Raw genomic sequence first — 23,263 nt, 5'->3', positions numbered from 1 at the left:
ATGCTCAGAAATTGCAGGAGTATATTACTAACACGGAATGCGTTATTGCTCTGGACAAGTTGTTAGAGAAGTTGCACAATAGGGTTAAGAAGTTTGCCATGTCTCCGTTAGCACACCTTTTGCATTTGGACAATATCATTACGAAGGCACCAAGACCACCAAAGATCTTTGCGTTTGGTAAGACGCACAAACCAGGCTTTCAGATAAGACCTGTTGTGGAAAAGCGTAATGCACCCACGTTCGCACTAGAAAAGCAGCTTGTCAAATTTATTCGGGATAAGATACAGGATTACCCTTATTGCATCAAAGACTCCTTGCAACTTGTACAAAGACTGGATGAAATTATGCTTAAGGACAGGGAACATATGACAGTTATGGACTTTAAAGCTTTGTATCTCTCGATAAAACTTCCTCCGTGCTTCTGCGCCTTAAGGGACTTCTTATTTAACAACATCGTAAATTCATTCAAATACAACAGGCACATTTTGGAATTAGCTGATCTCATCTGTCATTCGTCCTTCTTTGAATTTCAAGAGTAAACATACATGCAGGGAAGGAGAGTCCCGATGGGAAGTCTCATATCAGCGATGCTCTGTGAATTGGTCCTACGAAACCTAGAATGCAATATATTACCTTCATTCCAAGAAGACATAGTTTTCTATACCAGATACGTTGATGACATATTCATCATATGGAATAATGATCACAATACCCGCTGCTTTCTTAATACAATCAACAACAACCCGTACGGACTCACTTTGGAGTTGGACCAGGAGTGACTTTAGGGTTAAGTTCTTGGACTTGACGATCACCTGTAGAGATGGGGCTGTTAAATTTATCACTGTTGCAAGTTATGTGTTCGCAGATAGTGAGCAGGATACCTTACAAATAAGTTTAAAAAATCGTACACGACTACGTTGGTCCGTTGCAAAGTTATACCAAACCGAACAGTGGCGGGCTCCCTAGAGGCGCCACATCATGGCCGTTTATTTATATAAGAAAAAATAATACAAAGGTTACATAATACAAATCATTGCTACACGCACAGGTAATGACAGGAAAGAAATTTAACACTCCTCCTCAATGATTTGTCCAATTTTGCTTACAGTCATCGAGTCCAAGTTGTCTAGCACATTTAACGTGTTTTCCAGTACACACTGGTTTTGTTAAAATGTCTGCTACCATTTCCTTGGTAGGGCAGTACATAATACATACATTCCCATTCTTCACTTCATTTCTTACAAAATGATATTTGACATCAATATGCTTCGTACGTTGACTCACACGATCATTCTCTGCCACTTTCATACAACTTTGGTTATCCTCGTACATAGTTACTTTCTTATCGACGGCTTCCCCAAGGTCCAGAAACACTCGCTTCAGCCAAGTAGCCTCCTGAGCGGCTTCACAAAGTGCAACATACTCAGCTTCAGTCGAGGACAGTGTCACATTACTTTGCTTTTTACTGTACCAGGATACAGGACTGTCTTGATATTTAAAGACATACCCTGTATGCGACTTTCGATCTGTGTTATCACCTGCCCAGTCTGAGTCGACGAAACATTCTAGTGTGGTTCTAGTGTTGCTCTTCTCACCCAATTTCAGTTTCCAATCAGCTGTTCCCTTCAGATATCGAAACACCCTCTTCACCTCATTCCAGTCAGCTGCTCTTGGTTTCTTAGTACACTGGGCGAGGATGGAAACTGCTGCCAATATATCTGGGCGTGTGTTAGTTGCAAGGTACAGTAAACTACCTATACCCTTGAGGTACAGTTTGTTACTTTCCATCCTTGGTCCCCTCTCTTTAATTTTGAAATATCCAGGATCAAGGGGAATCTTGCTGGTTTTTGCATCTTGGAGTCCAAATTCTACTAGTTTGTCAGTTATAAAATGTTTTTGATTTAGATGGAATATTCCATCACCATCTCGATCAAATTTGATTCCGAGGTAATGATCGATATTTCCGAGGTTTTTCATGTGGAAATATTTGTTAGTTTCCACTTCAAGCCAATCTAACGCTTCTTTGGAGGTTGATGCTGCAATTACATCATCAACATGTACAATGATGTACATTGTTGCATAGCATCTTTTTCCGGTGTACAGACAGGGGTCATTTATGCTCTGCGCAAAACCGCATTCAGTCAGTACTTCATGCAATTTTCTGTTCCACTCAGTAGCTCCCTGTTTCAATCCATAAAGGTTTTTCACAAGCTTGCAAACTTTGCTCGGTTCCTCTGTGTCATAGCCTTTAGGTTGCTGCATGTATACTGTATGGTGTAGGTCGCCATTCAAGAAAGCTGTCTCAATGTCATAGTGATTCACATGCATTTTACGTTTAGCTGCTAAAGTGAGCAAGATCCTAAGGGTTGTTGGCTTTGCCACTGGAGCAAATACCTGGTCATAATCTTCCCCGTATTTTTGACTGAAGCCTTGTGCCACCAGACGGGCTTTGTATCTTGTCGGTTTACCATGTGGATCACGTTTAATTTTATATATCCATTTGCTTCCAACAACATTTGCTTCTGGTGGTGGATTGGCCAACAACCATGTTCCATTTTTCTCGAGTGCACAAATTTCCGCATCCATTGCCTTTATCCACTCATTCGCATCTTTTCCGTTGACGGCTTCATCGTAGGTTTTCGGTTCAGAAACAACCGTACTTGGCATTGCTTCAATCAATCTGTCTGGGTGACGACCTTTGTTGTTTCTCGTAGAGCGACGGAGTGGCAGATTGTCCTCAGATTGCTTGTTAAAGATGGCTTTTTCATTTAGGTTAACTTCCACTTCGCTTTTGCTGTTATCTTCACTGTGGTAATGTGGGAGGGATGAATTGTTGGTCGAGCCCATGTTGTCATGTGGATCTCCTTCTATGAAGACAACGTCACGACTTATCTTAATTTTCTTGGTTACGATATCCAGCAATCGATAAGCTTTGCTGCCACTTTCATATCCCACAAATCTTGTTTCAGTTGCCTTTACATCCAGTTTCTTTCTTACTCCAAAAGGAACTCTTGTGTAAGCAATACATCCAAAACGGCGGAAGTACTCAATATTTGGCTTCTTACCTTGCCATTTCTCATATGGTGTGATTGGATCCTTTTTTGATGGTAATCTGTTCTGGATATGATTTGCCGTCATTAATGCCTCACCCCAGTAGCATTTTCCTAATTCTGCATCATGCAGCATTGTTCTTACCATCTCACAAAGAGAGCGATTTTTCCGTTCTGCCTTGCCATTCTGTTGAGGGCAATCTGGTGCTGTGGTCTGAATTTTAATACCATGTTCTTTGAAAAATTTACGCAGGTCTTCATTCATGTACTCAGTTCCTCTATCAGATCGGAACTTTTTCACCTTGCATCCCATTTGTGTTTCAACATAATTTACATATTCCTTTATTTTTACATTAGCCTCGGTCTTGTGCTTCAACAGATAAACTTTGGTATAACCAGTATAATCATCTATAATCGTTATGTAATATCTATTTCCACCAGGGGTTCTCACTTGCATGGGTCCACACAAGTCACTGTGCAAGAGCTCAAGCTTTGTACTACTTCTATTCATCGATTCTTTTGGAAATGGTTTCCGCGGCGTTTTATTTTTCATGCAACTTTCGCATCCCACAGTGCACCCGCACTCATTAATTTTCATACCCTCGACACTTTCGGCAGCCATATAACGCATTACAGATGGATCACGGTGGCCACACCTCAAGTGCCACAGATGTACGCACTGTTTCTTGGGCATGGATAATACTTGTAAAGCATTGTGTTGGCTCAACACAAATAGTGATCCCCGAAGCTCAGCCTTTGCATGTGTCTTGCCATCTCGTTTTATGTAGCACTGCATTGTTTTGCTGTCGAAATACACATCATAACCTCTTTGCATCATTTTTAAGACCGACAATAAATTCCCATTTAATTGTGGTACATATAACACATTATCTAATTTTAACTTGCCATTTGAACTATCTTCATTACAAACTAGTTCACCATGTCCAACTCCGCTTGCAGGCACTTCTCTTCCATCAGCCACACGAACAATTTCACGGTTGTTGTTGTTCAACTTTCTGAAGAAGTTCCTGTTGTTTGTCATGTCAGCTGTTGCTGCTGAATCAACATACCAATCCCTTGTAGTCTTCACAGCAAGGCATTGTTTCATACTTAATGGCATATTTTGTGCGCTCACACATGCAGAGTGGCATTCGTATGTTTCATCATTGTCCAACGGATCATACTCTTCCTGGACTTCAGTTAATTTTACTTTGTATTCTTTCTTTTTCTTTCCTCTGCCCAATTCAGGACAATCTCTTTTCAAATGGGGACCCCCACAATAGTAACATCCGGTTTTCTGTTTACGGACCATTGTTTTCAAAGCCGTGGCTTCATCCGTATTCATGGTATGTCCAATCGATCCTCTTGATTGCTTCTCATACTCTTCCATGATCTTAATCTTTACGAATCCAAGAGTGAGGTCCGTATCTGCTCTTGCCTCAAGGGCAGTCGTTAATGTATTATAACTATCAGGCAAACTTCCCAACATAAGAATTCCCATGAGTCTGTCACTCATTTGTTCTCCCGAAGCGGTTAACTCATCTACTAAATCCTCTATACTATTTAAATGTCTTTCCATATCCTGCCCCTCTTCATACTTTAAGTGAAATAATTTCTTATACAGACTTACTTTTTGTGTAAGTGTTGATCTTCGATGATGTTTTTCTAACGATTCCCACATTTCCTTTGAAGTTTTTGCCTTTTTGATGAGCTGTAATTGCGAATCTTCTACCATGAGTCCGATTTTACTTCTTGCTTTTCCATCTTTTAGTTTCCATTCATTCGTCTGTGGCTCAGGTGGTGGATTGCATACAACATCCCATAAGTCACTGTCAATAAGTAGCAGCTCCATTTTAAACCTCCAAGCCGGATAATTACTCCTGTTCAACTTCGTGATAACCGTTTTCACACTGTCGGCCATCTTGTCTTTGTTCTTGTACACGTACGCTAAATAAACCCGTTACGTAAAATAAAACTCTGTCTCACTATTCACTCAGTAAATACCTGTGTCTGGGCCCATAACCTGTTAAATTTATCACTGTTGCAAGTTATGTGTTCGCAGATAGTGAGCAGGATACCTTACAAATAAGTTTAAAAAATCGTACACGACTACGTTGGTCCGTTGCAAAGTTATACCAAACCGAACAGTGGCGGGCTCCCTAGAGGCGCCACATCATGGCCGTTTATTTATATAAGAAAAAATAATACAAAGGTTACATAATACAAATCATTGCTACACGCACAGGTAATGACAGGAAAGAAATTTAACAGGAGCGATACAGACAAATATCTTCAAAAAACCGGTATATCAACCTAGCATCATACCCAAAAACTCTGTAGATCCTGACCAATTTAAGTTAGCGGCTTTGCGAGCATGGGTAAAACGAGCTTACACACATTGCTCAAATATTTGCGACACATACAAGAAGTTGGAGTACGTAAGAAGCATAGCAACACAGTTTGGTTATCAGAGAAAGGTCGTAAACCAGCTAATTACGAATATGCAGAGACGTAAACAACAACCACACAGAACTGAGCAGCGAAAAACAGTGGTCATGGACTATATTCCGTTTATTAACAAGATTGTTAGGAAGGTGTCCAAAGAAAGGAACTTATGCATAGTATATAGATGCAACCCGACGGTATACCATCTATTAAGGAACGATAAGAGGAAAGGGAAACCAAATGAACTAACGGGAGTGTACTCGATTCCAATCAGGGACCAACGTTTTAAGTCCGATCTGGTGTACATTGGGGCCACCTTGCATAGTTTACAACAGAGAATAAAAGAACATAAGCAATCTGTTAATAGGACCATTGACAGCACAGTACTAGCAGCATTTGCTAAGCAACAGGAGATCACGGTACACTGGGATAGTTCTTCCATCATAAAAGCCACTAGGTCTAAACAGGCCGTTAGACATATGGAGAAATTAGAAATGTACAGGGCACAATTAACGTCCCATTGCATCAACCACAGAGACTCAGATGGGCTGTCATCTGCTTGGAAATCGTTCATTGGATAACGTAAGAATGGGATATTATATATGGTTTGTCAAGAATCTGCATTTTTTACCGTTTTTCAGTATATCGTTTTTTACATAGTCTGCGCAATCACGAAAATTCTTTCTATTTTCATGATTTTGTAAATTTGAATTATTAGTTCGTTCTTTTTATTTTTTTGTTCGAGTAACTGAAGAAGACTGATGAAATCAGTTGAAAACGTTTTTATATGATTAAAGTTTGCTGGAATTTTTGAAAGAAAGGTGTTGTTTTCTCTTTATTACAGTATAAGAAAATGAACTAAAAAATAATCCCTATACAAAATAAAATGGGTCAAAATCAACTCCTTACACCATTATTTGTTTACAAGTTTCATTGTCAGGGTGATGAGGAACCTGTAAATACCCCTGTAGAACGAAGTCTGCAGAGCTAGACAAGAAAAAAAAAACGAACAAGTCGGCTTAACAAGTATTTGTCTTTTAAATTAATTCAGTTTTAATACAATAGCGATAATTACATACAACGCGGACTATCACAATTTTGACAAGGGGCAGGTGATACACGAGTATATAATCAATTGCCACATATGTTTACACGCTTCCTCTCTTTCCTCCTTCGGGTTTCGGAAAGTTTAATAACAAGTAGAAAAATAGGGCGACGAATGGCGCGTAACAAGGAGAAAAATAAAATTACAAACTAATATTACTCACAACAATTTTACACCGCGTACAGATAATTGAAACAAAAACTAATCTGGTAGGACGAGTCCTCCACCAGTCGTTTATCTCTTGACTAAGTTGTATTCCACTGTTGCATTGTCCTCGGTTGGATGCGAACGGATTTTCCTATCTCGTCTTCCTCCCGTTCTCGGACCTCCCGCACTCGGCGCCTCGATCTTGTGTCCACACGTGGCCAGAACACTGCAACCAGGAACCAAAAAGTGTCCTAAAACATGAAGTTCCTCAATTTATATTTCCTGCTCTCCGGAAGTCCGCTGCATTTACTGTCCCACTCTGGACCAATCAGGAGGTTCTTCACGTACACTATGGTGACATCATCACAAAAATCGACGCAACATGGTACAAACCAAGAAAACCCGATATATACAAAAAGGAAACCGAAAAAAATATAATAATAATAATAATACATAGTCGCATAGCACTACAAACCAAAACAAATGTCTGAAATGCATTCCCTTCATGTGTCAATGAATTAATAATAAAAAAGGATTACTTCCTGAATATACAATAATTCCTTTACAACTGGTATAATAAGTCTAGTATTTAAGGCAGATGATAATAGCTGACAACAAAACTTGCAAATTAAGAAAGCCCTACCAAAAATATCAATTGATGTTAACCGAAGTCAATTAATATTTCTTAAAATATTAACTAATACAGTGGAACCTGGTTAACTCAAACCGAAATAACTCAAAGTCATTTATTCTAGCTATTTGTCTTGTACTAGATTCTCACCAATTCTAGCAATAACATTCCTCCATATATGAAGTTTGTATGGATCTTGTTCTCCCTGTTTTTCAAAGACACTGATGAAAAGCTGCAAAGGTACTTTTGACTAGATAAATTAATTAAATTAAAAGGAATTAACTAAAAAAATGAGCTGTTTAATAAAGGAATTGTGATTGATAAAGGAATTTAATTTCTGATACATTACATTGATTTAAAAAATGGAAATGACATCACTACACTTTGATGTTTAATGACTTGCAATTAAGATTCAGATCAAAAACCAGCTGTCAACTTTTTTATTTGTGTTTTTATCCTCTATACGCTTGTGGAATTTGGCCAAAAAATTCTGCAACATTCTGTATATTCTATGATTTTATAGATTTGTAGTAGGAACAATTACAGCAGTATATTGTAACTACTAAAAATCAAAAAAACTGGCAACATTTAAAAAAGAAAAACCATTTGAGGGGGACTATTAACTACTGAACTTCAAAATGTTACAATTGTTATTCTGTAACTGGTGTGTGCATGTGTACAAATGCTTGACCTCCTCCCTTATTGCATATAATGATGTACTTTTTGTGATCTTAAACTGTACATATAATTAATAGACAGCCTTAGGTTAATTGATTTCAAATGTTCTAATGACAACTCTATTTGTGTAAATTCATACTCTTTTCGATTATTTGAATGCAACATTTCTTGTTAGACTAGAATGTTTGCTTTCAGAAGTTAGAGAAACTGGTTAGACTCACGTAACTGGTTATGGGACAAAGGAACAAAGATTGCACAAATGACAACACTAACTTGACTCATGGAAGGTCAGCGCTAAAAAGGAGAGAGTAAAACAAGGTCACTGTTGCCAACAGTTCCCTGAGGGATCAACAGCACTACCAACCTATTATTTAGTGTTGCCACCTTTACAAAATCACTGACCCGTACAGCAGGTCAGGTTTGTTTGAACAGAAGTTCCTGACGCATGCGCATTGTCATTTTACAGTGCAAAGAATAATGTGCATGCTGGTCCTAAATCAGTTACAGTTAGGAACTAGGGACTTGCGTAGGAGTAACATACAAGCAAACAAAAAAAGTCAAGAGGCAGGTTGCGCGTCACACGTCAGCATAAACAGAGTAACATGGCGGAATGGCAGATGAGTTTCAGTGAGTGTGAAGTCTTTCGTTGTTCAAATGATGTAAATTTATAAAAATATTTGCAAGAACTTTGTTTCATCATAATTTCACAATTTCTACGAAATTCCCGGACAAAATTAATAGTTCACCCAGACAGTGAGTCAATTCCTGGACTGTCCGGGTGAAAACCGGACGGGTGGTAACACTACTTTTATTACACAACAGGAAAAATATTTAAAAACATCAGCACAACACAATGAGATGTATGTATCAATGTTATACAATATTTAACACTAACTTCAATCATTGAATCCAACATTTCTATCAGGAAAAAATAGAGTAGTGCAAAATGATTATATATACATATTTTATATAATTCCACTCCTTTCTGGATCCATAAATCTAAAGCAAGATCTTTTGCAATGCTATAATGGTCTTAAATATGAGGTCTAATTGAAATTATAGTAACTATAAGTTAATTATAGTTAAATTAATTATAAAAATCTTTTATTTAACATATAATTTTATTGAAAATATTGTCAAAAATGATTATTTAGGTTTTATTAAATGAAGTAAAAGTTATATGTAAAAGAACCATTTTGTTAACTATTTAATTTCTGAAACAAAATTTCATGCTTTATTTTTTAATATATATTTTTAAACATATTAAATATAATTTATATTGAAAACATTAATATGATTTATAATTTCTCAGTATTATACCTGGTGGTGACGGAGGTCTTTGAGGTGCTGGAGGTGGAGCTTCAATTTTTGGTGGCATTTTTGGTGGTTGAACATTTGGTGAAACTGAAGTTAAATTGGTCATCTGAATTGAAAAATTATAAATTGGTTTAGTATATAAGATAAAAACTCAAAATTTTAAACATTTAATTAACTTTCTTTAAATTCAAAATTACAGGCAATGTCACAAAGACAATAAGAGCCTCTGTATACAATAAATAGGCCTATATAATAATTCATGTAAAAATAAAACAAAGATAATAAAATATAAAATAAATGAAGTAAAAGTAATATAGTAAATTCTCATTTGCTCAATTTAAAATTTACTATATTAAGAAGAAATAAATTCAAACTTGTTGTAAAAATCTGATTATCTATATTATATTTAAACTGAATAATCATACATTTTTAATTATCATAAGATGCATAATAAATAGATGTTGTTAAAATAATTACGTTTAATTTTCAATTACAAAATAATAAAACAATTTATAAAAATATTTAATATTTGAACATAAATTTTTTATATTATTCATTCAATGGATATATATAAATGAGAGATAAAAAGTGAAGGGAGATAAAAATTTGATTTCTGTAGATTTAAAATGAAATGTTGTTATGATAAAATTATCCATTTATCAAATATTCACAAAATACACAATGTCCCAAAAAAATGTATACACACTTTAACAGCTGATAGCTCAATTAATGTTTTTTTTTTATTTCCAGGTTAAACTCATTAGAATTAATAATGAAAGTCAGACTAAACTTTGAACAAAGGAAATTCATTCTAAAATGCTACTGGAAGTGTGAAAGCACAGTTGAAGTGCAAAGACAGTTTAGGAGGGAGTTTCAAACAGATTCACTAACCTGACTTACTGCCACTCGAATTACAGATAAGTTTGAAGATGGGCATCCCCACACTATGTTATGCATTATGATGTTAGATCCTACTTTGATGAGATCTTGCCAAACACGAAGGGCTTTCGTAGAATACCCTCTGTGTTCACCAGACCTCATACCACTTAGACTTTTTTTTTATGGGGATACTTAAAAGACAAAGTCTACGTTATGAAACCTGCAACAGTTACTGAATTGAAAGCAGCCATTAAACAAGAATGTACACAAATATCAAACAAAATATTTCGTGATATTTGCAATTCCATTGCTTCACATTGTCAGCAGTGCCAGAATGGACATCAGTTTGAAAACAGGCATTGACAAAACAATTAATGTCTGTAGATTCTATTACATTTTAAAAATGAAATGTATTTTAATAAACACTGACTTTATACTTATTTAAAGTGTGTATACATTTTTTTTTGGGATATCCTGTAATTTGAAAGTTAAATTAAATAAAATATGTACCTCACATTAGTAGATATTTTATTTTATTTAATTATACCAAGGGCTAAAAGCAATTCCTCTGTAATTAGATTCGAAAGTATTATAAGTAAGGCATGTCTAAAGTGAAGGGAGATAAAAATTCGATTTCTGTAGATTTAAAATGAAATGTTGTTATGATAAAATTATCACTTTTATGGAACATACAAGTTATCTACTTTCTTTAGAAATTCAATTAGTTGCAATTAACACCCTTATATGCTATTTCTCAAAGTTTTCTTGCAGCTTTGTCCATCACAGCTTTTCAGGATTCCTTTGACATCTTATTGCTGATATTTTGCCAAATTTGCAAAATCCTCTCAAATTTTTTGGTTGCAACTTTCATTTTCCATATTCTTTTTGCAGAGTGCCCAAAATCTTTTGACATCTCTTGTCTGTAAAACATTAGGAGTGTTTTTCATCTTCTGTACAAAATTTATATTTTCTTCTTTTAAAGTATTGGTGATTTTGCTTGCATAATGGGCTGTTGCCATGCTGTTGCATAATGGGCTGTTGCTTCCCAGATGAGATAAACAGTTTGTAAAATTTAGCTTGAGATCTGACTTTTTCATCATAGGTGACTTCTTTTGGGTCTTCTGCATGATAATACTCCTTGCCTGGTACATCTGAAGGAATGAAAGGAACATACATTTCATTGTCAATAATGAGGATTTTCTTCAAAGATTTTTCATACACTCTGCAACATCCTGGCTTTGCTTAGATTTCCTGACCTGAGTACTTGGGTACACATTTTATATGTGCCTTTATCCCCAGCTTCTTTGTTTTAATACATGATATTGTAGAACCTCAGAATTTTCAATTTCTGGGCTGCAGTTCTTACAGACATTGATGGTACTTATGAAGCAAAGCTTTTACTTTGTTTTCATTGTTTTTTGTTTTTAGTGTCCCTGAATACCCAGTTTGAAGCTTGTAATTCTCAATTCCATTCTTGTTCAATGATACAATAAATGATTGTCTTTCTGACTTCTTCCAAAAAGTGATAAAACTGTTGCTTTTCATCCATAAGATTTGTAATATGAAATTATGAATTTTGCTAGACTTCTTTTCAGCTCTGTACATTTTTCATAGAAATAAAGTTTGCAATTGCACCTCCTGCATATTGCACAACTTTTTACATTGTATACAGATGTATCTGCAGATGTTCTAAAGTTCTAAGATGAGATTTGATTGTCTCTCTTCACTTTGGACACGCCTTATCTATTGCTGTTGTTCTATCCACAACTAAATAATGTCTTATGACTTTGCACAAAAATGTGCAAACAATTTTAACAATATATTTAATTGTATTATGGTACATTAAGATATATATTTGGAAACTTTTTAAAAAAAACTCATATACATATTACATTTCCAAAAAATTGACTCTGCCATAGAATTGTTATATTCCTCATGTGCGTGTGAAAGGGCAAGTGAGAAGACAATTTTTTGTATTGTCTGTTTAAGAATTTTTCTTAAATCTTGTTTGTAAATTGGCAGAGTCATATATATATATATAATATGCATGTAATACTCATGTTTTAGAACTTGTTACCAAACTTTTAAATGTAACAATGGGTTGCTTAACTTTCCCACAAACATTTGGTAGTGCTATCTGTTATGATATCTTATTAAAAAACTTTTTATATTTTCAACTATTATATAATAGAAAAAAGCTTAATTTTGAGGGTAGAAATAAGTTTTATAAAAAAAAATTGTAAATGCTGATAACAAGCAAAATTGTCATTAAGTCCAACTCTACTAGAGATGCACACAATTTCCTTTATATCTCCACTCCCTCAATCTTTAATCACCAAAAGTTAATAGCATCAATCCCTTAATAAACAAACCTCTTTGCAAAATTTCAGAAATTTTAAACAAATAGCACAGGATTCAAAGAGAGTGAACAAAAAAATCATGTCCCATACACATACAAACATCAATACATACAGAAAAATCCTCCAAATTAGTTCGCATTTTTTTGACGTTTCAAGGTCCAGAGTCCAAAAATGTAAAAATCTTGGGGTTATTTTTTGACCAATCGACATACTTTCCCTCTGTTGTATATGTCACCGAGAAAGACCGAAATTAGAGAATGTCAATATTCTCCGGTGAATGTCAATATTCTCCGGTGAATGTCAACACATACAAAATACATCAGTGAAAGACTGAATATTTGGTTATATTATTATACATTCGAACAATTGCCGGTGTATGTAGACAAGCACAGATAAGCTTTGATGGAGGTCAAAATGACAAGCCGCATCTATTTGTTATACTCTCGAACACTGCTGTTTGTCAGTCTTATGCCAGGTTTGTTGGTGCATGCAATGTTAGGTTAGGTTGGTTAGGTTAGGTAAGATTTGTCCCTGAGAGAAGCAGCTGCAACTAATTTGAGAAGTGGAAGGCAAGGCTATACACACTGTGATTGCAAAAAGAAGTGTTCCACAATTAAATGCAGTTGTAAAAATATTTTTATTCAGCAGTGCATTCATCAGTGCATGCTGAATGTCGACATTTGCCGATGTAATGATATTTAGCAAATATTTCGTACATACACAAAACGACTGTGTGAGTGCTGACATTCACCGGAGAATCTTGACATTTACCAGATATTGGTCTTTCACAGTAACATATATAACAAAGCCAGGAAAGTAAAATTAAGTGATTAAAGCAGTTGAAACTGTTAGTTTTTTACATAAGTATTTGGTAAATATAAAAAAGTTAAGAGTAATTGCTCTTATCCTTTTTAATAGATTTAATAAATATCTGTTTTAAAATATTTATTTTCAATAGTGTTTTAATTGGTTTCTATTCATGTTTAAATTACAGTGCAAAGAAGCATATGCCAAGCATGAACATTATTTAATATTTTTGTTATATTAATTTTAAAAATTATAAAGTAAATGAAATAATACATAAACAATAAAAGAAAATTTACAAGATTTAAGAAAAATTCTTAAATAGACATTACAAAAAAAAATTGTCTTCTCACTTGTCCTTTCACATGCACATGAGGAATATAATGTGGTAGTACACCAGTATTTATCTGTATATTTCTATTATATATGTACATATTTCTATACTTTCTTCCTTCTTTGTTCTCGATTCTTTTGTCTTTCAACTTCTAGAATCTTCTTAATATGGGTGGTGAGTCACCTACTTCGAAAACAAAAGAAAGGTGGTAACCCTGAGGGTAAAAGTAAGAGAGGATAAGCTACTTTTGGCTGGGGCGTCGGAGGAAGAAGACGCAGTGTAGTGTTCTCCAGACTGTTTTAGCATCAGTTGGAGAGACATTAGCCAAGCTAAGACTGAATATTTCTATCTCAGGACTTCTGAAAGTAATAGGAAGGTTTTTAATAGAAGAATATACATCGTTTTTCCTCAACCCTCAAGAAAGAAATATTTCGGCTACCACCACCAACAGAGTGTTCATCAATTTTGGGTACCCTTCTTGTCTCATCCTATTCTCTATCCTTCACCTTCTTCTCTCTTTGTTTGTTAGCATAAGTAGTTTAGTTTTTAAGTATAAGACTTCTTTGTACCGCGGTAAAATTTATATTGATTTCGTATCTTTATTTTTGTCGCGGGGATCGCGTCAACGAGTTCTGTCTGGGTTTGGTGTTAATTGATCGTACAAGAGTGCGAACGGATTACGAGGAGCATCGGAATTTGTAAGAATCCTGATTATTGTACAGACCACGGGTGTAAATAAAAAAAAAAAAATAAAAAGGGGTTTTTATTTTATTTCCTGGTATCTCTTTGTTAGATCATAAATCACCACGTGCGTGTCTCAACAATAACAATTCTTTGGTGGAGTCAACTTTTTATTTGAGGTTACTCATTTGCCTCAATATATAAGCATTAAACGATCCCTCTTGCAATGGCACAATACTAAAAAATAAATACATTTGATAAAAAATTTCTGTCCTGGCAATTTTTTATCAAGTAAAAGTTTATTTTACTTGCATAAACAACCACAAAGTCAGCAAGAAATCAGTAATCTTTTCTTTTATTTTTGATAAAATATTGTAAGGACAGAAATTTTTTTTATCAGAAATAAAAGAAGATTACTGATTTCTTGCTGACTTTGTGGTTGTTGTTTATGCAAGTAAAATAAACTTGTATTTGATTCTCATTATTGGTTTGAGTATTTGTGAGATATAAGAAAGAGAAAAACTAAAGTTCTGTAAAAATTAAGATTATAATCTAGAACTGTATTCAATGAATAATCTCAAGCAATCTCCATTAATTTATATTTTGCTGTACTTAAACATTATTATGAAGTTCAAGCAGCTAATTTTGCTACTTTATCTAAAGTACCAAAGTATTTGCTTATGCATTGTCCTGAGTCTCCAGAAAATATCTGAATTAAACTTCAAAAGTTGAAAATGACCTATCTGTATCATTGCAAGAATGTATTTGAGAAAGCTATCCAGGTATGGATATACCTGAAGTTTGGATAATTAGAGTTTGCAATAGCTAATTGCATAACGTTTAACAAATTTTCTTTTTCAAACTTACATCTTTAAATTTCACTTCTGCAAGGATTTATAGTTATGAGCATGAACAGTTTATCTTTAGGAATTGCTAGGAGTATGACCCCAGTCAATAATATCTCATGAACCATGAGAATTATGCAAGTAAGAGAATGGAAGTAGCAATGTTCTACAATATATCAAGAGAAAACATGCTCCTTGAATTTGTACAATAATTTGTTTCACAGTCAGATAATTTTATCCATCTACAGAGTTCAAGAGAGATAAAAAGGATGCTAACCCATAAATTTAAAAAATTAAAATAGCTTCCTTTTGGTTAATGAAGATTAAGCAATACACTTGACACCAATAAAATCCAGCAAAATTTTGACAAAAATGTAAATTAATATATGAATGAAAAAACTCAAAAAATGAAAGCCAACAAAAAAGTTTAGTTTAGATGCCTGTCCTCAGTTTTGTTTGGCTTTTCACCCAATTATATATGTGGGGCAGAGGTCTGAAATATCCACTTGTAAATCAGCATAACAAAATTTGCACTAATTGGTTAAAGTCACAGGAAAAAAGGTCTACTAAAGGGTTAAATAGAAAGTTGATAAAATATCTGAGTTTTTAACAATAAATGTTTTTAATTTCATATATTTTCTGCTCTTATAAATGTTTAAATTATAAGGTTAATTAATTTTGTGAATTTATAGAGGATTACAATTTTTCTATTCTGTGGGAACTGTTGCATTTTATGATATTTCTAAAAGTGCATTTTAGAGTACTGTATTTATCTCTGGTCTGAAATGTATTTTGCAAATAAGAGAAAAATGTCTTATATTATACTTCAACCCTTTTTAAGAAATCTGTAAATTGTATTTAATAAAAGATTGCTCTGGAAATCAATGTGATATTTCGTAAGTTAGAAGCAGAAAATTATTAAAAACTTTAATGTTAATGTTGATAACTGATTAATAAACACTATAATAAAAACAATAACAAAAAAAAATTAATTTAATAACCATTTTCATTTTCTCTGCTTCTTCGAACTTTTTCTGATAAGCTAATTTTCTTGCTTCTTCAGCTTCTTTTTTTTGTTGTTCTTGGATCTGCCAAAGTCTTTCTTGTTTCTTCCTTAACTAAAATTAACAGTACTCCATTAATCTTACTGCATAATTTAAATATTTAAATTATTAGTGGATCAACTATTGAGTTGTTCATAATAATTACATGTATAGTTAGAAAATCAGTATTCAATTCTTATGTTCAACAACTTAAAAATATTATTATTCCTGTTAGTTTAATGAAATGTAAATCATCCATTATTTTTCATAAAAAATAAATTTATATCATCTAATTTAAAATTAGTAAGCGAAAAACAAGCTAATTATACTGATTGGCAACTTAAATAAATAGTTGGTTTTATAAAAAAGAAAAAAAAGCAAAATAGAATTACAGAAGATATATAGTATTTTATATTTGTTAGTGTTAAATTTTTTCTTAACATCTAAACAAAACAGTAACTCTTTTTTTATCAAATTGTCAAATTATATGTATAAATAAAAAGAAATCAAATTACAGTCGACTCCGCATAAGTCAACACCCCAAGGGAAAGTGAAAATGTGTCGAGTTATCTTGTAAAGTGTGAAGCGCGATAGGAATACACAGACACGTGAATTCAATTAAAACAAATTTAATTTCGCGATTAATAATATATACAAATAAGTTCTTTGTGGATTCCCTCAGTCCAATTTCTCTTGTTGTCCGATTGTAACAATAAAACCCGCGCGATTCTTAACTAACTTAAACCTAAAAGGATAGAAAAGTATAAAAGTAGGAAGTGAGAAGAATTGATAGGATAGTAGGGGTACCCTTGTTCTCGCTGAACTCCGATTCCGGCTGGTGGTTTATTCTGCGTATCTCTGGGTTCGTCAACGTTGTAAAAATACCTTTTAGGATAATTTCTTGTCAGTGTCTTTGACTCTACGGTCCGGATCCTCACCTCACGGCTCTCTATTCGGCCCTCGTAGAATTCCGTCTCACGAGCTCGCCGTTCTCGTCCGTGCTTCCTCGTGTCCGGCCGGAGAAAAAGTGACTCTTCGATGACCCAGATTTTACTCGTCCTCCACTCGAACTCTTTGTTCCACACGACCCCCTGGTGGGTGGGGAGTGGGAAGCCCGCGTTCCCAGAAGCCAGAACAATGGACAAAGGAAATTAGAAAGAAGGGTTAAGAAGGAGAGAAAATTATTAAAACTAATTAAATCTAAAATTCATATGTACAAAAATATGGCGTACAGCCACATACGCCCCATCGGAAAGGCTCAAAGTCCATGATGGAGTTTGTAGTAATCTACTCTCCTTTTCCGAAGGTGGTATCGACCCTCGCTTGCGGGAACAGCTTGATGCTCGTCATCCGATTCAAGGGGATTCTCTGGTGATGCATCGTCTTCTTGCCGCCTGATAGGTATCATCGGCTGTCTCCTGTACTGTAATGCAATCTCATCACCTCCATCATCATCAGACATATCCGGGGAATCATTGTTGTTGGGTCGGTAATGGTTTCGACCTTTATATACAGCATATGAATAATATGGTTTCAAACGATCGAAATGCACAATACAATTTTTCTTTCCATCACTACCACCCAACTCTGCGGTTACTGGACCTAAAATTCTCGTAATACGGAAAGGACCCGAATACTTAGGGGAAAATTTTCCGAACTTCCTACCCTGGTGCTTGCGTAACAGCCACACTCTCTCACCAACACTAAAGCCACGCCCTTTCCTTTTTATATTGCACCGCTCCCTATTCTTTAAGTTGTTTTGCCTGCTCCGTGAATAAGCCAAGTTACGAACAGTGTTCAATTTTTCTAACAGCTCCCTCCGATAATCATGCAAATTATGGTGGGCCGGCACGCCCGTCGGAAAGACCTGAGGTAACCTGGGGTCAAAACCGAAGAGAAGGAAGGCAGGGGATTCGCCGGTGGATGCATGAGTGGCGTTATTATAAGCAAACACTGCCTGAGCAAGATGCTCATCCCACTTCCCATTACTTCCTCTGGAGATCCGAGCTATAATACTACATATAGACTTATTAAACCGCTCACAAACCGAGTTCGCACACGGACGGTAAGCAGTAGTGATTTTATGTTTGATACGGAGTATGCCACATAATTCCTGAAACGTGGAAGAAGTGAAATTAGCCCCCCGGTCTGAGATAATAATTTCGGGGCAACCGTAACGGCATATCACATGCTGGAATATGGCGTCTGCTACGTTCTTTGCAGTCTGGTCCTTAATAGGAATTGCTTCAGAATACCTGGTGAAAACGTCAATGATAGATAGAATGTACCGATTTCCGCTGGGAGTAACCATGAGTGGGCCGACTATATCTATAGCTACCTTCTGAAAAGGGAAGCCAGCTAACTCTGTTTCTTGGAACGGCTCCTTTCCCTTGTGTAAATTAAACCTCTGACATGTCCTACACACCCTCACTACCGATCGGACTACCGATTGTAGACCCCGTATGTAGTAATGCCTGTCAACGGTATTACAAGTCTTCTCTATGCCCAAGTGCCCCCCAAGGCCCGACTCATGGAACGCTCTAACAACCTCTTCACCCATTTTCTGACCTACACATATCCGCTTCCAGTTATATAGGCCATATCTTCCCGGTTTAATGTGGACCAACACACCTCCTTCCAACTGGAATTCTGGCTGGACACCCTTTCCGGCAAGACCCTGATGCATGTTCCTTTGAGCCTTCGCAAGACCTAGTTTCATTTTTTTTAAAAAATCGTCTTCCATTTGTGATTCCACTACTCTATGGTGGAAACTGGGACTATGCACATCTAAACACTGGTTGACCAAGTTAGGTCTCTCTCCGCAACATATCGGGCGTGACAAAAGGTCGGCCACCGGATTGTGTTTACCCCTAACATGAGCTATCGTAACATCGTAATTCGTCAATTCTAAGGCCCATCTCATTAATCTGTCGTTGTGATTATTCATACTCCTCAAGTAAGATAAGGGCTTATGATCCGAATATACAGAAACTTCGTGACCTAGAACTATCGATTTGAAGTGCCGGAGAGAGAGAATAATCGCAAGGCACTCCTTCTCGATCGTTGAATACCTCAATTCCGGTCCCCTAAACTTCCTGCTATAATATCCGAGTGGGACCACGCCTTCATCCCGTTGCTGTCCCAAAACGGCACCTAGCCAACTATCAGAGGCATCGGTATATAGCACAAATGGAGAAGAGAAATCTGGGTGTGCCAAAAGGGGGGGGTTTGATAAAACTTCCTTGAACCTCATAAACTTGGACTGACAATTACTGTCCCAAACAAAATGTTTCCCTTTTTTTGTTAGTTCAGTCATGGGCAGCGCCATCTCGGAAAAATTGGGGATGAAATTGCGGAAAAAACCGACCATTCCGAGGAAACTGCGAACCTCTTTGACATTACGCGGGGTTCTACATTCCTTAATTGCTTCGACGTTGCCTGGGTCAGGGTATATACCATCACTACTAATGATGTGACCTAAATATTTAATTTCTCTAACACAAAATTTGCTTTTGGTAGGGTGGAGCTTCAGATTTGCCTTATGTAAGATCCCTATCACTTGATCAAGAAGTTTTAAATGCTCCTCCAGAGAAGGGGAAAAAAGGATGATATCATCCTGAAATACATAACATTTGTTTCCGATGAAGGGGGCGAGGAGACGTGACATACAATATTGAAAGAACCGACCGCTGTTCTTCCCCCCTTGTGGGATACGCGTTAATTGATATTTGGACCAAGGGGTAGTGAATGCAAATATATGCCTAACCTTGGGGTCAAGCGGGATCTGGAAGTAACCGGATTTGAGGTCTATTACGGAAAAGTATTTGCTACCATGGAAGGTCGTGAGTATTTCGTCCACCCTACTTAGCGGGAACACCTGTGGTTTCGTTATGTCATTAATCCTACGTAAGTCCAAAGTCATCCTGATTTCACCCGAGGTTTTCTTCACAATATGGATGGGGGAATTCCATTCCGAATGGCTTTCCTCTATGATGCCTGCCTTAAGATATGCATCAGTCAATTTTTTTAACTCGGCAAGGTAGCAATTCGGAATACGGTATTGACGGGTATTGATTACCCGGTTAGTGTCTATTTCAGGGCTGTGCATAAAAAGATCGGTGCCTTTCAAATCTTCGACCCCCTCCGAAAACAAACCGGGATACTTATCGAGGACGCGAGTCACCTGATTTTCGTCATTCGTTTTTGTAGTTCCTGGAGTTATGGCGGTGCCAACCAGAGTACTACTTAAGCAATCGAAATACATGATCGATGGGCGAGGACTATGGTTCAATACTCTAGCTTCACGACTGATGAATGTACATCCATCAATTATCAATGACGGGATTGAGTTGATGACATCCATCCCCAAGATCCCTTGGTATTCTAGCCTATCCGGGAATTCCATACAACAAAGGGAAGCGGGTATTATCTCATCCTTGTAGCTTATCGATCCCTTTAGGACTTCCTTACATGTGGAGATTGTGCCGTTGATACCTCTGATATGGGTGATCTCACCCCTTCTTGCAACCTGGAAGGACTTAGCCAATTTCGCGTTTTGAGTCAGCGCTATATCAACTAAAGACCTTTCCGCACCTGAGTCAATTAAGAATTTAATCTCTACCCCCACTACCCTGCCACATATTAATGGGAGTCCCCTCTCCGAACATGAAAATTCGGTCAGTTTAAAGATGAGGATGGGAACACGACACTGACCCTGATCAGGTTCCCGGACTAGTTTAAATCCTGACTATTTCTTTTGGGGCATTTCCTAGCCAAGTGATTTGGGCTATTGCAAACGAAACAAAGTCTGCTGTTAATATTAGGCGACTTAGTAGTCTGGGTCGAGTTTTCGGCCATCTTGGAAACTATTTCGAACAGGGTTTTCAACCCTTTTTCTAAATTGGCTAACCGATCCTCATTTTTTGGAGTCTTGTCAGGGTTTACTTCAGGACTAGTACATTCAGCACCCACTTCGCTTTGGGAGTTATAACAGACCGTTTTGAGGTCTCTAGGATTACTACATTCCTTTTCTAGCTCTTCCTCCCTTTCAGCGCATTCGAAAGCTTTCTCTAAGGTAGCAGGTTCCCTGCGACATACGTGACTTCGGATACTTATATCTAATCCCCTGATGAACCTCTCCTTGATAATCTCATCTTTGAATGTCACGATATTTGGGTTACTCCGGATAGCCCTAGACATTATGGTTTTAGTCCTAATGATATACTCACTGACTAATTCCTTTCCTCCTTGCCTCAAATTTAGTAATTGATCGAGTAAGCCCCTTCCTTTCCCTTCGTGCTTCTGGAAACATTTAATTAGATCTTGCTCAATTTCCTTAAACGTTGGTGCAGGCGATTGCTCCAATAAACAAAAGAAAGTGTTTAATGGTTCACCTTTTAGTTTAGCTTGCAACGCAGCCACCTTAACCTCGTCCCCCCATTGGGCTAACTTAGCCACATTATCAATGGTTCTAAATAGTTGATTTATATTTACCGTGTCGTTAGGCGAATTTGAGAAAGTGGGGATCATCCCTAAGAATCCAGTAACCACGAGTGGGGGGTTCTCACTGTGGCTTTCTGCCACCAAACTCATACTGGGAGTACCTTTGTCCTCCATATAACTTACAACGATGGCTGATAATCAGTACAGCTATACAGAGAATTGGATCAACGAGGAGGGAATCCTGTCGCGGACGCCAATGTAAAGTGTGAAGCGCGATAGGAATACACAGACACGTGAATTCAATTAAAACAAATTTAATTTCGCGATTAATAATATATACAAATAAGTTCTTTGTGGATTCCCTCAGTCCAATTTCTCTTGTTGTCCGATTGTAACAATAAAACCCGCGCGATTCTTAACTAACTTAAACCTAAAAGGATAGAAAAGTATAAAAGTAGGAAGTGAGAAGAATTGATAGGATAGTGGGGTACCCTTGTTCTCGCTGAACTCCGATTCCGGCTGGTGGTTTATTCTGCGTATCTCTGGGTTCGTCAACGTTGTAAAAATACCTTTTAGGATAATTTCTTGTCAGTGTCTTTGACTCTACGGTCCGGATCCTCACCTCACGGCTCTCTATTCGGCCCTCGTAGAATTCCGTCTCACGAGCTCGCCGTTCTCGTCCGTGCTTCCTCGTGTCCGGCCGGAGAAAAAGTGACTCTTCGATGACCCAGATTTTACTCGTCCTCCACTCGAACTCTTTGTTCCACACGACCCCCTGGTGGGTGGGGAGTGGGAAGCCCGCGTTCCCAGAAGCCAGAACAATGGACAAAGGAAATTAGAAAGAAGGGTTAAGAAGGAGAGAAAATTATTAAAACTAATTAAATCTAAAATTCATATGTACAAAAATATGGCGTACAGCCACAATCTGATGTGACGACTAAAGAGATGTTGGAAAAAAAACCACATAAAACTACAATTAGGAAAATACAGTAGTGCGTTATACAATAGTATAGGCTTAGAATACATTGTCCTCCATTTACAATTACTCTGTAGATGAAAAACTGAAAACTTTGTTTAGTGTTATTTGTTTTGAGCACTTAACTGTCTCGACTTTCTTTTTCAATGATCATGAATGCCTTTAAAACATCATCTTCGCAATTGTCAATTGTTGGCAAGTTGTTAATGTCTAAGGATTCTTAATGCCTCTAGCGTGAGAAAATGCAAAACTGGATTCTGGTGTGACGTTGATGTAGATTGTATATTTTCTTTTTGTTTATCTGTTATTATTTTATACATAAAAATACATAAAATGTTAAGGCATTTTTATTAGTATGTGTATATATATATTATTAAATATATTAATTATATATTAATAAATAAATCGACTCCCCCTCCTGAAAAAAAAAATGAGTTCACACCACACGTGCAGAGTAAATTCATTTTTTCAGGAGGGGTGACGACTTATCGGAGTGTGGGCAGCAAAAGTATGTCGACTTATCCAG

General features: G+C 36.4%; 1 protein-coding gene across 3 annotated transcripts in view; it reads right to left on the bottom strand.

The window, feature by feature from the left end:
• The window catches only part of LOC136975115 (centrosome and spindle pole-associated protein 1-like), an 89,263-nt gene that overhangs the window by 15,592 nt on the left and 50,408 nt on the right, over positions 1-23,263 (bottom strand). For all 3 annotated transcript variants that reach the window (XM_067270125.1, XM_067270124.1, XM_067270126.1), the window contains 2 exons: positions 16,278-16,394; positions 9,377-9,479 (listed from right to left, as the gene is read on the bottom strand). In XM_067270125.1, coding sequence (XP_067126226.1) covers positions 9,377-9,479; positions 16,278-16,394 — 220 coding nt within the window. The remainder of the gene's footprint in view (positions 1-9,376; positions 9,480-16,277; positions 16,395-23,263) is intronic.

This window comes from Centruroides vittatus, unplaced genomic scaffold (assembly GCF_030686945.1).
Source record: "Centruroides vittatus isolate TY-2023 unplaced genomic scaffold, ASM3068694v2 contig_364, whole genome shotgun sequence".
NCBI lineage: Eukaryota > Metazoa > Arthropoda > Arachnida > Scorpiones > Buthidae > Centruroides > Centruroides vittatus.
The sequence above is the reverse complement of the archived record's forward strand: the minus strand, read 5'-3'. Positions and strand labels throughout refer to the sequence as shown.